General features: G+C 42.2%; 1 protein-coding gene across 2 annotated transcripts in view; it reads left to right on the top strand.

Annotated features, from left to right (window-relative positions):
- The window catches only part of Arhgef28 (Rho guanine nucleotide exchange factor 28), a 310,662-nt gene that overhangs the window by 137,761 nt on the left and 157,302 nt on the right, over positions 1–15,599 (top strand). For both annotated transcript variants that reach the window (XM_029543876.1, XM_021208391.2), the window contains exons 5-6: positions 10,552–10,735; positions 13,129–13,309. In XM_029543876.1, coding sequence (XP_029399736.1) covers positions 10,552–10,735; positions 13,129–13,309 — 365 coding nt within the window. The remainder of the gene's footprint in view (positions 1–10,551; positions 10,736–13,128; positions 13,310–15,599) is intronic.

Genomic DNA, 15,599 nt, shown 5'->3' with positions numbered 1-15,599 from the left:
TTCATAAAACTTGGCCATTTACATATATAGTTTTATAAATTCTGTAAATTTTTCTCCTTTCTTAGGAATTTATTTTTTGTTTTATAAACAATAGTTTTATTAATTTGTTGATGATTTCATACCATGCCTCCCCCCACCTCTCTACCCACTCTCCCTACTTCATGTCTTTTTCTTTTCTTTCCTTTTCTTTTTTCTCTCCTCTCCTCTCCTTTCCTCTCCTCTCCTCTCCTCTCCTCTCCTCTCCTCTCCTCCCTTTTCTTTTCTTTTTGTTTCTTTTCACTCATCTGATGGGCTGTGGTTGATCTAACTGAGGGGCATACCCTTAAAACAAACAAACTAAGCTGGGTGTGGTGGCGCACGCCTTTAATCCCAGCACTCGGAAGGCAGAGGCAGGTGAATTTCTGAGTTCGAGGCCAGCCTGGTCTACAGAGTGAGTTCCAGGACAGCCAGGGATACACAGAGAAACCCTGTCTTGAAAAACCAAAAACCAAACAAACAAACTAAACTGACTCTCAGCAGCCACCTGTAGGCATACATTTTTTTCTTTTTCTTTTTTTTTTTTAACAATTATAGATTTTATTTATTTATTATATGTAAGTACACTGTAGTTGTCTTCAGACACTCCAGAAGAGGGTGTCAGATCTTGTTACAGATGGTTATGAGCCACCATGTGGTTGCTGGGATTTGAACTCCAGACCTTTGAAGAGCAGTCGGGTGCTCTTACACACTGAGCCATGTCACCAGCCCGGCATACATTTTTCGCAACAAGGGTTCAACCTCTCCTCTAGCCCACTACCCAGCAGAGGTAGTGGAAGAGTAATGTATATATAGGGGAAGTACCCTGTTCAGCAATAGTTCTTTGGGGTCACGCTTGATCTTCTTTGGCAGCAGTACAGTCCTGTGGCGAATCCCAAATACAATTTAGCAGCTGAAGACCAGTCCTCTAGGCAGGCAGACCCCAGGCACAAACCAGCAGCTATATAGTCCAGTCCTTTCAGCAAGCAGACGCCAGGCAGCTGTAGTTCAATCCTGAAGAAACCGCCAGGGTCACCAACTGGCCTGAGGTGAGGCTGCAGAAGAAGCCAACTACAACAGGAGCCTCACAAGCAGTCACATTATCACAACTTGAGCTCAACAATGCTATGTAAGGCAAACCAACACATGCCATATTGTTAGCGAAGAAGAGTGAGGTGGAACAAAGCAAACGGATGCTCAGCGCTCCTCTCCCACTGTCTGCGGGGCCATATTTATACTCCTTCATCAAGCCCCCTCTCATATGTCCACTATATCCAAACATCCTTTCACCCGAGTCTGCTTCAGGAAAACAGTCTTTCACGTGTTTGCTTTAGCAAGACATCCTTATACCTATGCACCCCAGCAAAACAACATTTGACATAGCTAACTTTCTGAAGAACTAGAAGTTTCCACTTCAACTACCAGTTGTCAGTTGTTGTTCCTCAGCGAGAAGAGGCTTCACACCTACTGCCCCCCACCCCCACCCCCAGTTCATATCCTGGGGCTCTACTTATTGCCCTGGTACTAGACATCAGAGCCTCAGTCAGACCTTTGAGCTTGTGCGGGTCTGGTCAATGCTGTCACAACCACATAATATTCATATGTACAACTGCCCTGTTGTGTCCAGAAAATACTGTGTCACTGGAATCATCCACTATCTCTGGTTTGTAAAATCTTTCCACCCCCTCTTCTTTGATGATCCTTATGCCTTGGGAGGGAGAGGCTATGATGTCTGTGGTTCCATTGAAGCTTCTTTCCAACCTGCCCAGCCTTACCCTACTATACAGCCCTTTGATAGCGACTTCCTGTTTGGTCAATTCTGCTTCCCTTCTTCCTCTCTCCCCTCACTGGAACTGCCCGTGCTGATTGTGACTCTGACGTTGAATGAATTGGATTAAAAAAAAAAAAATCTCTCAATGATGCTGTAGTTCATTCCCCAATATTTTAACATTTCTTAGCCTCGGATCTGGGACCTGAGGCTCTGATGTCCGGTACCAGGGCAATGAGTAGAGCCTGCCCAGTTGTAGATTATTGGCTAATTTCCTGGTTGTACTTGAATTGAAACAACTACTACCGACTTCAAAAGGCCAGTTGCAAGATAAGCCCACTCTTTTCCTGCTTGTCAGTAATGCAGTAACAGCCGCAATGCATTTTCTTTTTTTCTTTTGCCTACAAAAGGCAGGGTCCCTGAAAGGTCAACAAGACGTGCATCTGAGGATTCCTCTCACCTGTGGTGTGAGGGAAGAGCAGAAGCTGCAAGTAAGCTCACTGTGACTAGATGATGAGCTGAAGAAGCATTAGTCAATGAGAAAAAAATGGATTGCATAGTTTGGAACGAAAGTCTGGGATAATTGGTGCTCTTGACACTTAATGACAGCCTGCTGCCCGAGGCAGGGGCTTGCAGATAATTTGTCTTAATGGCTCATGTCGAGCACTGCACTGATACAATTACAGGGCATCCTAAGCCAGAGATAGTTCCCTTCAATTATGCTTTTAAGTGGTAACCAGAGAAAAGCTGTTTCCAAACACGCCACAGATCTATTTAACAGTGACGGTAGACTGCAACTTGTTATATTAGAAAGATTGCGTATTGTTCTTGTGAACCCTGGCCTGTATGTTATTTCTGACATTCTGGGGTAGTAAGCTGGGTCAATATCATTTCCCCTTTTACAGACCAGGCAATTCCCCAGAGTTGGAGCTCCATGTGTGCCCACATCCAGGTCTTCATTCACTGCCCTTCGCACTGTGCAAAGTCGAGCCTGGATTCTTATTACCTGGTACTGTTGCCTGTGTTGTGTTTTTCAGTTTGTAATGTCTCTAGATGTGAAAGCCAAAGTGTTTCAACTATTTGGTTCTCGTTCCTGAAGCTAAAATATGGTCAAATCCATCTAAGTTGTAGACACACAGGGCAGAGTCTCCGGGATGATGGTTCGTGATAGGTGTTTTCTGAGATGCTTCCCAGGTAGCTATGGTTATGATCTGACTGTCTCAAATGCATCCAATGCAGAGAGAAGCCTCAGGCAAGCATGACCTGCCACTGTGCTAATGCCTCTCCATGCTTCCTTTTTGGCCTTAGGGTCTAGTTATGGCTGCCATGTTGGTCAACTGTTCTTTATGATGCTTTGCATCTTTCTTTCTAATAAGCACATTTATAGTTGTGATTCCTACTTTAGATTCACCAGCATTCCACCTTCTGTATTGAAGGCTGGCTGTATATTTACTGCTAGAGCCCTAAGCAGACTTAAACTGCGGAAGATGCTGTTCTGCGTGGCCCATTGTATTAGTTTCCCTGACAACCTTGCAAACATCTCAGAGCCTATGTGTGCTGTCCATGACAACCTTTTCCTCTCATTTTCCTCTTGTTTCTGTACATTTTGCTCTTTGTATTTGGCATTTTATAAACATTCCAAGTCATGATACCTTGTAGGTTGGACAAACAGATAAGTTTTCTTACTGGCTGAATGGTTTTCTTGTTTCCTCATACAGTCTTTGTGTCTAAGACTTAGGATTCTAGTTCACCAGACAATGATTTTACAGACAGGCTTTATTTTATTCTGACACAAATGGGTGTGCACTGTTCACAGGGAGGGACCATGTCCATCTACACTTGGGTTTGGCACATAGAAATACTCTTATTTAATATTTGCCTGCTGCATAACTTGGGAGCACAAGTTGAGACCTGTCTGATTTTGCAGCTTGGGAAATTGGAGTAGAGCTTGTTTTAATGAATTGGATTTATATGAATGAAAAGCTGTTGGTCTTCAAAAACTTACTATGCTGAATGCCTTCCTATAGTGGCTTCCCTCAAGAGTTATAAAACATTATTGAGTCCGGTTCCTGAAGATACCTGTGTTTTTAAAGGTTTTAAAAGTGTCATTTGCCTTTAGATTTTTATCCTCGTCCAGTGTTAGTCTTAACCTTTTGCTAAGTGGTTAAACCATTTCCTGGCTGAATAGTTAGCACTTTCAGTGAAAAAGAACTCGTTAAACTCAGAGGGCTTTAGTCACTTTTTTCCTTTGGTAATATTCTTTTTAATTGATCACAGTTTCTTCAGAGCAGATTGGGAAAACTGTAGTCTAGAAGGCAGACCTTAGGGTCATATTTTGACAAACACTTACTGACTTCAAGAGGCAGAACCCCAACTCTGGTTTTGTGTTAGAGTCGCTAGGAAATGTGGTTGCTCATACCTTTCTTTAGATGTCCTGATTTAATTGTGGGGAGGTGTTACTGTCCAGCAGCCATGGATTAACTGGGTTACCTGAAAGGGGAGCTGGAAACACAATAGCATGAGTGCAAGAGAAAGATGAAGCCAAGACAAACGTTTTTGATCAAGGCTCAAAGTTTAATTTTCAGCACTGTGTTTATATAGAGAAAGCCCATAGACCCATCCTTTGTTTCATCTGGATTGAGTTGCAAAGCTAGCTCAGTAGGTGGTCAACTCCTCAAAGCTCCTTTAGGAAATTGCAAATATGGAAAGGCTAGGCGACTCCAGCTAGTTTGTAAAACCATCATGGATTTGTTTAGCCTACTCAAGATTGGGGAAAGGGCACAATCCCCCCCCCCCTTTTTTTTNTTTTTAAAGATGAGCTGGACAGGGGCACAGGATTTACTTGTTTTCCATAATCCCATCTAGGTAATAGAGTGCTTAGGTGGCCATGCCTGTCTTAGGTAGGTGTCTATATTGTTCCTTCTTACCTGTCATGGCGACAAACATATCTTTTGATGGATGTCTCTGGCTTAGGTCGACAGGAGCCCAAGAACATTTTTACCCACCCCTAGCTACTGGCCTTGAAAAGCACACTCTTTCCCATTCAGACCAAAGCCATAGATATGCACTCAATGCATTTCTTCATAGCAATGAATAATTGCCACAGTGAATAGCTGAGCCTGCTGAAAGCAATCCTGTGTGAAGGCAAACAATTTGTTTCCAAAAGTTAAAAGCCTTGAGTGTTTGCCTGTTTTTAGAAATCCTGTTCTTTAGTGTGGTGTGTGTGTGTGTGTGTGTGTGTGTGTGTGTGTGTATCTGGTGTATCTCTGTGTGTATATGGTGTGTCTGTGTGTTTAGTTCTGTAGCTAATTTTTGAAATTGATTGATTGATTGATTTAGTGTGCCTGGATGTGCTAAAGTTCATGTATGGATGTCAGAAGAGCCTCCTTTCATCATGGAGGTCCTGAGGACAAAACTCTGGCCACCAGGCTTTATCCACCAGGCCTTTTCACTGGCCTTGTAATTTATTTTTATTGTTATAATACTATTAACTAACTATTTTCCCTTTTCTTTTCTTTCCTTTTCCTTTTCCTTCCTTCCTTCCTTTCTTTCTTTCTTTCTTTCTTTCTTTCTTTCCTTCCTTCCTTCCTTCCTTCCTTCCTTTCTTCCTTTTCTTTCTTCTTTCTTTCCCTTCCCCCACTGTTTTTTTGCAGTGACAAAACACCATGACCAAGGCAACTTTTTTTTTTTTTCTGAGACAGGGTTTCTCTGTATAGCTCTGGCTGTCCTGGAACTCACTTTGTTGACCAGGCTGACCTCGAACTCAGAAATCCACCTGCCTCTGCCTCCGGAGTACTGGGATTAAAGGCATGTGCCACCATGAGCAGCTATGACCAAGGCAACTTAGAAAAGAAAAAGTTTAATTGGGCTTACAGTTACAGAAAGCTAGCATCCATGATCGCAAAACAGAGGCACAGTAGCAGGAACAGCTGAGTGCTCACATCTCAATTCACAAGTAGAAGGCAGGGAAAGCTAACTCAAAATGTTCGAGTCATTTGAAAATCTGCCCTTAGTGACGTACTTCCTCCAGGAAAGCCACACCTCTAATCCTCCCAAAACAACCATCCCATGAGTTTGTTAGGGGATGTAAGATACAGGTTTCTTTATTAGATAATGTAACACATCCCAAAGTATTTAAAGTAATACATACATATATATGTATATATATTTGTACATATCATATATACATATATATGCTATATGTGTTATATATAATATTGGCAGTGACAATGAGGTCCACAGTCTTAACTGATTATGTTTTAAATACTTTTATTAGCATATATTAACTTGTTTTCATTCACGGTGATGTTATTTATACATATACATTGTACTTTGAAGAATATGGTTTAGTTTGCCCATGTCCTCAAATTTTCAGTGATGCTGAATTAAAAACAATGAACAACATTATTTGGTGGATACTGGCATAATATTTACAATGTAACATGGTAACTACTTACAACATTTACCAAGTTTTAAAATGAGAGAAAGAGAAAGAGAGAGGCACAGAGAAAGGGAGACAGAGGGAGTGAAAGACAGAGAGAGACAGAGTGAGAGAGACAGACAGAGTGAGAGAAACAGAGGAAGTGGGAGAGACAGAGGGAGCACAGAAAGCTGAAACTGAAGTTTGTTGAGGAGGAAAGGAGCTTAAAACTTGGGTGGGTGTTGACAGACTCAGAGGGTAGAGGTCTACATCATTAAGAAGAAGCCCTAGACTTTGCATTGGGACAGTAGGAAAGATGTCTCGAGGAGTCTAGGGAAGAAAGTCCAGGGTTGCTTACATATATTCCCAGGATTGCCTTTTCAGAGACCGAGAGATCAGCCACACAGAAGCTGAAATGGACTTATGACAGTTAATTTCAGTTGTCAACTCAAGTGGATTAAGAAACACCTGGGCACTAGTAGTGAGGCATATCTTTAGGTATGTCCAAAGAGTACTAATTAAGGATACAAAACCTGCTCTGAACACAGGGGTCATCATTCTGATGGGAAGGGGGGAAGGAGAAAGCCAGCTGAGCACCAACATTTGCCTCTTTATGCTTCCTGATTGTGAACACAATGTGCCCAGCCACTCCATGCGCCTGTCCCCATGCTTTCCCCATCAAGAAGGACTTTATCTGCTCAAACCTTGTGCCAAGTCAATCTTCCCCCCTGTGGTTGGCTGCTTGTCAGGTAGTCGGTCACGGCAGTGAGCCGGGATGAGTTGGATCCTTTTTTGCAAAGAAACTGATGCTCCACAGTGGAGCATTGAAACTCACAGCCTGTTCAGTTCCTCTCTGTGTCTGGGTGATTGTGTTCCCAGGGTGGCAGAAGTCATACCTTTTAATGTGCTCCATCAGAACAACTTAGTAATTCTGTTTGAGTTGTGTCACTTCAGATAATGCCTAGTACTGGCAAAGCAAACACCAAGAGATATTTATTTGGTTCTTTATTCTTTTGTTCATTATAATTAAACAGCCCTACCTCTGCCAGACTGTATAACCCCTTTCCACAGCCTGTTTGCTTGGCTGCTGTTAAGAAATCTGAACCTTCTAACAAGCAGAATTATTTATATATGTCATGTTGCTTCCTATCTCAAGCTGTTTGCCTTCTTCTCCATACTGAACTTTATACTGCATAAGAGTGCTCTTTCTTTAGCATTCTGGCAATTTTATTATGTGCTTTCTTTAACCATCAAAAGAGTCTTCCTTCCCTGCCTTCTCTTCTCCTTCCTCTTCCAGAAGTGGAGAAGTTCTGAGGCTAGGGGAGAGGGAACAGTGAGCTGCCATGACTCTTACTGTTCTCTCCCATTCTAGATTCGGGGGAATAGACTCCTCCCCCCCATCCCCCCACCCCGCCCACACACATAGAGAGTAGGTGCCTAGGGGTACAGGCTTGGGAGCTTCTAGAGGAAACAAGGTTCCTCTTCTCACTCAGCTGAATATAGTCAACAACACCTCAGTTTCAGAACAGTGCAGCAGACACTCTAAGGAATACCACATACACTGCTGACACTGCGTGTAAACCATTACCACTACTATTTTAACACCATAGCTTTAGGTATTTTCTCTCTCAATTGTGTTTTCCTCAGAAGAAAATTGCAACCTGTGCAAACATGGGACAGTTTTCACCATGTTCAGATGGGGATCTGTAATGTAAAAATTCTATTCACTGTGACTGCTGCATGTCTTGTGCTGATAGATTATCCTCTGCTGGTCTGTGTGTGTGTGTGTGCGCGCGCGCGCATGTGTGTGCAGGCATGTGTTTGTTTTGTTACCTGATCCTAACAAGTCTCTTCCTGGTTATTATTTAAAATAGAAAAAATAAGTACAGATGTTTTCAGACTTGTCCTACTGGGAATTTGTTCACAGTGAAAGCCATGATGTTTTTTAAGTCAAAAAATGTATCATGGTCATAACTTCAAGGGAAAAAAAGATAGATTCTGTCATGCCTGGTGTCCATGGGGCATTAGGTTGAGTTTCCAGCATCTGAATAGGGAAAGCCAGTAAGGATGAGACAAAATCTATCAAACAAATGTGTGGGAACTGTGTACAGCCAGGCTGCAGATCTGTTTATAGATGGGCTGGTATTTGGGCTGTTATTTCACTGTGAAAGGGGATATGTGCTATTGTCACATGACAAATGACAGAGTAACTAGGCAGGGGACTTGGTGGTACTTTTTTGTGCCAAGGACCCAGGTGTGGGTCCTCATCCATTTGAAGTGTGAAGCCCCGTAGTCACTGATGTAGATGTAGAGCAAGCAGAACAGACCTGTGAGAATGCAATCTGAGCACTTTTATTTTGTGTTCGTGCACAGTGGGATATTGCTTCTGTTGTGTTGGGTTCAATGTTCCCTCCACAAACACTCTTAACACAGAGAAGACAAAGCTGTACTTATTGCTGTCATAGTAAGCCCTGCTACAAACCCTTAATGGCTTCAGGGGCTGGAGGTGGTAAGACAGAAATTCTCTGAGAAATTGAAGCCTGGTTTAATAAAGTTTTTACCGAGGGATTAGGGTTAGTGATGGTGGCGGCAGATGACGGGTTTGGTGAGGACTTCCTTAGGCAAGGATCATGAAAATTTAAAATTGTATTTAGGGCTTCTCTGTACTGTCTGTTGGCGATTCCTGCTGAATGGTTGATGAGTCTCTCGGAAATTTTCCACAGTAAACAGTCACTGGTCTGCTTGGAGTCTCTGGCAATAGTGAGGTTATGTTAATGAAGACAGGGGAACAAAAAGATCATGGTTTTGTGGACAGCAAGCTGTGTGGGAAGCTGGCATTTTTGTCTTTACTGTCCCAGTTGTGTGTGGGAGGACACAGTTTCTGTTGTGAGATTCCTTGTAGGAGCTGAACAAGACAGAACTGAGAGCCTTAGGTATTCCACAGGGCAGCGCAGTCAAGGACAAAATGCCAGTTCTGAAGGGGTTTGCCATTCATGTGTAATATTGTCTATCTGTAAATGCTTAGCAAGTGTGCCAGGGACTGTGATGCTCAAGGGATCCCATAGGACAGAAGGCAAGGTCCCTACCCTGCTGGGCCTTTCATTCCATTGTCCATAGTCAGTATCATTACTCATTGGATCCCCCACTGTGTGCTGCTTATCACAACAGATCTGTAGTGAGCAGATTTTTGTGTTTAGACTGTTAGAAATCATGTCTTTAAGGTGTGACCAGCCATATGGAGTTCATGAACCTGACATGTATATAATGTAATAGTTGTGTGTGTGTGTGTGTGTGTGTGTGTGTGTGTGTGTGTGTATTTAGTCTGCATCTTACTGTGTTGCCCAGGTCAGTCTCAAACTTCTGGGCACAACTGATGTTCCAGCCTCTCTTCCTGAATGCTGGGATTCTAGGCATGTGCCACCACAGCCAGCTTGGGTCTAGTTTACATATTTACAATATTGTCTATCATGAACCACCTATATCCTAGGTACTGGGCTATTACAATAGGGAAACATGTATAAATACTCTACAAATTATATATGAAGTAGACATACATATACAATTGAAACTTCAATAGCTAATTACTTTTCAATTCTGCAAGTACTTAATGACTTTTTGCATTACCAGCTACTGTTAAGAAGGAAGATCATCAAGAGTCCATCAGCCTATGCAGCAAGAGTCAGGAAATGATCATAATTCACAGCACTAGACACTGCAGAGGAAATCATCATGAGGCTACCAAGGGGCATCTGCAAAGGCCCAGGCCTCACTGTAGCATAGCACCGTGGTGCCATTGGGAGTGTGATGTCTCCAGGGATCTAAATGCTGGGCAAAAGCAACATTATGAGGCTGGGGACAGATCATAGTCACAAGTGCTCTGGGCCTAAGAAACTGCCTCCGTCACAGCCTCTTATGAGGGATGAATGGTGGAAACATAGGCTTCTTTATGCTCTTAGCCTTGATAGCCTGATGTGTCTGGGTGGCGATCTTCTTCATTGATACCTTAGAAGTTGACAAGTGTATTTCCAAAGGATGATCCTTCTTGAGAGACTGTGTCCTCAGGCGATGTTCCTGCATCCTTAATGACAGAGAGCAGCAGGATGTAACAGGGTGGACAGAGGAGCCTGTACCAGTCATGAGTGGCCCTATCTCTGTGCCCCCTGGCTCCTTGTCCTCCAGCAAATCCCAGGACTCTCTCCATTTGGAGAGTGTGAGGTCAAGATGTGTTGCTTTTGGTTCCTTCTGGCTCTGATCTTCTTTTATACCCAGCACATCATCTTTTTAGGAAAAATGTACAAAACAAACTTTATAACTGGAGGAACTAACATCACATTTTTCTTTTCTTCAGTATCTCTACACAGAGAGTCTCTCCTGCACCTGGCTGTGAGATGGGCCCTGCCTAAGCTATTCCACTTCCTCTTGTGTCTCCCTGGAGGAGTCAAGGCCTTGGAGCTACCTAATGAAGAGGCCACCACACCATTAGACTTAGCTTTGCATGGTGGACACTCCACACTGGTAGAAGACATCACAAAGTGAGTTCAGTGGCCTGATAGTGTCTCTCTTAGTCCATGTCAATATGAAGCCTGCCAAGCATTACAGGGAATCGAGATAATGGTAGCATCTGCTAATGTTATCTTGTGCTTTTTTACGTCTCATTTTGTATACAGTACACATGTATGTGCAGCTAGTGCATAAGCCGATACCTTGGTTGGGAGTACTTTGGGAGACAGAGATGGGAGACAGTGAAAACAAGATTGGTTAAACAGTGACCTACACTGTCTTTCAGGTTTCATCTTCAACATTGATTCCTAAGCAAAAGTTCTGAGCTCTGCCCTTTTATGACTGTGATTAATTTTAGTAATAATCACAATTTATAATTACACAGATATGATCATTTATTTTTATGGCTGTCTTCTAAATCATTTGAAAGATGGGACTGTTCTGCTTTCCTTACTGGACTATTTCTAGTCCAGTGCCAAGGTCATCATTTTCATTGTCAGAATAACAGGCAAACCCTAGGGTTTGGTCACTTGGGTTTAGTGAACGTATGTAAGGGAGATAATCTGTTGACTATGAAGTTGTGTGGGTGATGGCTCTCAACACTCCTAGTGACTGACCAGTGGATTATGCGCTCAGATGAACTGTTACCCTAAATTATAAAAGAAGCAGTCATATGTAGTGACTGCCTTGCTATCCCATGGTAAAATAAAAATTATAAATAAAGTACAATCATTGGAAATTATAATATAAAGTTTAAATATTTTTAGAATATTATTGCATGGTATGACTTAGTGGGATGACTTTTCTTGTTTGGTTCATATAACTCAATGTAGTTAATTTAATGCAATTAATTAATGGTAATTTGATGCTTAAGTAGCCATTAGACAGAAACCAGAATGTTCTTTCTCCTCCTCTGCCTTATTTGATCAAATAGACATTAACCAAGGGACAAGTCTCTCCAGAGGGAATTGTTCTTTCCTTTGCTTATGAGCACAACCCCGTTTTCTACAAAGGCAGCATCTGGTACAGTGCTCTCCTGGGGGGAGGGGGTTCCTTCATCTGCTGGTTGTTTTGTGCCACCTTCTGGTTCTAACCCTAGAAGATAGTACATGTTTTAAAATTTACATAGTTAATAGACCCATTCATGGATAGGATTAAAAGTAAACTCAATTCTGGTCATATGATTATAGGGTACAGGATCATGTGATGGACTGTCCGTGTTCTAAATTAACCACAGCTGAACTACTGCTCAGGCTCATGATTCCTTCACTTCAGTGGCTTGTTGTCACGAGGACTTGTTTTCTAGAAAACTCTGGAATTAGTGCAAAGACTGCATCTTTGAGTACAACTGCTCTTTATGGCTCTCTTTTTGTCACTCCATATGATGGAGACAGGTCAGCTCAGAGGCTCCTTGATTTTAAATGGAGGTGTGTTCTGTGGACCTATTTTAGGTTGAAAAATCTCCCAAATTGCATTTACTATAAACACAGCCCAATGCATTTACTATGCCTAGCTTCCTATACATCGCTGGGCAGCACAGTCCACTGTGAGAGACCAGATTTTAGCCTCACGGCTGACTGCCAGATGATTTCTGCCGCTGCCCAGCAGCTGGGGAGAGTAATATGCCATGCATATGCATCCCTCCAGCCTGGGAAAAAAATCAAAATTCAAAACCTGAAAGTAACATTTCTGATGAATTCATGTATCTTCTCTGTTGGGATGTGACCACAAGACGAACATGAATACTTTCACCTAAGGCATCTTTACTGTTATTGCATGATCTTATAGACTGTGTTTACTTGCTGCCGTAATTCATCCATCGAGAAGGTGTATAGCTAACACAGCCATTCTTAGCCAGCCAAGACAGACGAGAAAATAAGTTGATATTCAAGAATTTAGTTTGGGTATATTGTTTCATTGTTATTAACTTATATGACCTAATCAAATTTATGTACATTTTAATTTGCATGAGGACTGTTTAAGCACAGTGGTACCAGTTTGTTAGGAATATACCAGTTGTTTATCACATCCAAGCCTCACCACACTCCCTGGAGATCCTGTTTTCCATTATAATCACCTAGCAAACTACTGGTTGCCAGCTAATTTGTTCTCTGTGAGCGCCATTAAAGGGAGAGGCATCTATTCTGATTAAAAGGAGAGCGAAAATAGTGAGGTAAATTTCCATGCTTAAAAATCAGGATGGTTTTGTTATTTTATGGGGACCCTTAAAACATACATTCTTTTTAAAAAACATCACTAAATGGAAAAACAAAGATGACTTGACCCGGATCAGTTTCCATGAGCTTGTGTAATCGAGTGCGTAAGTGACTTTTAAGGATCCTTTTCCATTTGGCTTTGTAATATCGGGGCGGGATGGGGGATGGGATCTGTGAAGCTGTGTGGATTTTGACTTGTGATGTTTCAGTTTTCAGGGTAGCCATTCCCCAGGCTTCTCCCGACTGCGTCTTAACGAAGATGCCACTCTGCAGTTCGTTCATTCATCGGAAACATTGACTCTGACCGTTAACCACACAGCTGAGCATCTCTTGGAAGCAGACATCAAACTCTTCCGGAAATATTTTTGGGACAGAGCCCTTCTTGTCAAGGTTTGTACCATTATTCCAGTTCTGCATGGCACCTGCTCCTTTAGTAACTGAGCAGGCTGCGCATTGTTTTAGGATAGTGCTTGTTAGCTAGCACTTTCTTTTCCTAATGGAAACCTGAGGACATGGAGTTAGAGCCTGGGTTGGACCAATTGAATGAAGACCGACATAGATTTAGGCAACACAGAACCAGTCTGCTGTACTCAGAACCAGTAGTCCATACACAAAACCAATGGTCACACACAGAACCAGTGGTCCATACACAGAGCCAGTAGTTCATAGATTTGTTTGTTTGTTTGTTTCTTTTGCATTTAGTTTGTTGGTTTTATTTTCTGAGACAAGGTCTTGCTGTGCAGCCCAGGCTAACCTTGAACTTGCAATCTTTACATCTTTGTACTTGAACCACAAGCATGTGCCTCCATACCAGGCTCCCACAAGTGAATTCTATTATTCTAATGTTGTATTTTTTTTTGTACTTATTGATGGTATTCTAATTCTTACCCAAAACAGTCGAGAGCATCTATTCCTGAGCTTCCTTACGACTTAGGTGATTTTAACTTCCGTCCTGTTTGTGTACAAGAATTTCCATAAAGAAATTTACCCAATTTTTTGCCATGGCCATGATGTAAGATTGGAATGCTATTACGGCATGCCTGTCTCAGAATTAAAGCACGTCATCACTCTTGGTAGTTCATAAACTCTCAACAAACATAAAGAATATTTACGCTTTTCATTTTTCTTAAGCAAACTTGTTTTGAATGAAACTGGTCCAGACTAGTGCCCAGTGCTCGGTGACCTCAGACTCACTGACTAGACCCTGTGTTCCCCTGTGTGTCAAGCATCTGCTTAGGAAGGCACAGTTTCCCTCAGCTATACAGCCTTTCAAACAGATTCGAACATCAACCCAGAGGAACAGAGACCACAGTCTATCATAGCCTTTGGCTTCTATGCTTACATGACATAATTAAACTACAAGTACAATTAAAATGTTTACATGTCAAGTAAATGTTCTCAGCATATCCCGTGTGGAATTTGATTGAATTGGAGTGAAACATATACTTCAGAGTCTGATCTGACTCCCAATCAGTTGTTGGGAATTTTGTGTGGAATTTTCTGACGTGTAGCATTGTATTTAGTATATACAAGTGAGGCCTTAGCTTCAGTTTGTTTTCATTTCTCACTTCATTTTAGTTGTTATTGAATGATACTAAAGCCTCCAGCCATTCATGTTGCTTCTCGTAGAAGTACCAAACGGTGAGGGGTCCCCACCAGGCAGATGCTGAGGCACACATTCTCAAGAGGAGTCTGTCCCCAGCAACCCCAGGGATAGAGCCAGGCAGCGCGCATGGCCCCGGGAGAGCTGCGCAGAGAGCAGCGTGGCACACGGTGACTAAACTAGAAAGAATAGGACAAGCTCTGTGTGCACAAACACACCGTGCATCTGCATCCTCACAGAATCCTTCAGCCGGATTTGTTGATACTGCACACACTTGAGATACTGACTTTGGGAAAGGCTCGGGATGAATAAAATGAGATGTCATTACCGTCTATTATAGGGGGCTCCACAGTAATCATTGCAAGAGAGTTGAGTGACCACTCTCTGAAGTTTTCATTTCATAAAAAAAAATAGAACCAGTGAAGAGCTAAGTGTGGTAGCTCACCTCCTGTAACTGTACTGCCTGGGAAGTTAAGGCAGGAGGATTGCTGTGAACTTGAGGTCATCTTGGGTCTTAATAAATAAGCAAACAAAAATAATCAATTACAGTGAAATGACCTTTCAGTCCAAATGCCCTCACTTGATTTATCCTTCTTGAGGACGTGGCTGGGTGATAAACAGGGAGACCAGAAGGTCGGCATCCCTTTTGACGTCAAAAGTCATTCACTCCAACTGACATGACAAATGATTCTGTGTGTTCTTAAATTTAAAATTGGCCATGCTATAACATACGTGATTGTGTTATTGTAAGTATAAGCAAGAGGCAGACTGTTGTTTTAAAAAACATTATTTTTACTTTCTGTGTATGCGTGATTTGCCCCCGTGTGTGTGTGTGTGTGTGTGTGTGTGTGTGTGTGTGTGTGTGTGTGTGCCTGGTACCCACAAATCAGAAGACAGTATTGGATTTCCTGGAGCTAGACTTAGGGGTGTATGTGAGTTGCCAGATGGTTTCTGGGAACTGAACTCTAGTCATCTGCAGTAGCAGCAAGTGCGCTTAACCACTGAGTTATATCTCTAACCACTGAGTTATATCTCTAACCACTGAGTTATATCTCTAACCACTGAGTTATATCTCTA

The sequence above is a fragment of the Mus pahari genome, chromosome 11 (genome assembly GCF_900095145.1).
Source record: "Mus pahari chromosome 11, PAHARI_EIJ_v1.1, whole genome shotgun sequence".
In the NCBI taxonomy this organism is placed as follows: Eukaryota; Metazoa; Chordata; class Mammalia; order Rodentia; family Muridae; genus Mus; species Mus pahari.
The sequence above is the reverse complement of the archived record's forward strand: the minus strand, read 5'-3'. Positions and strand labels throughout refer to the sequence as shown.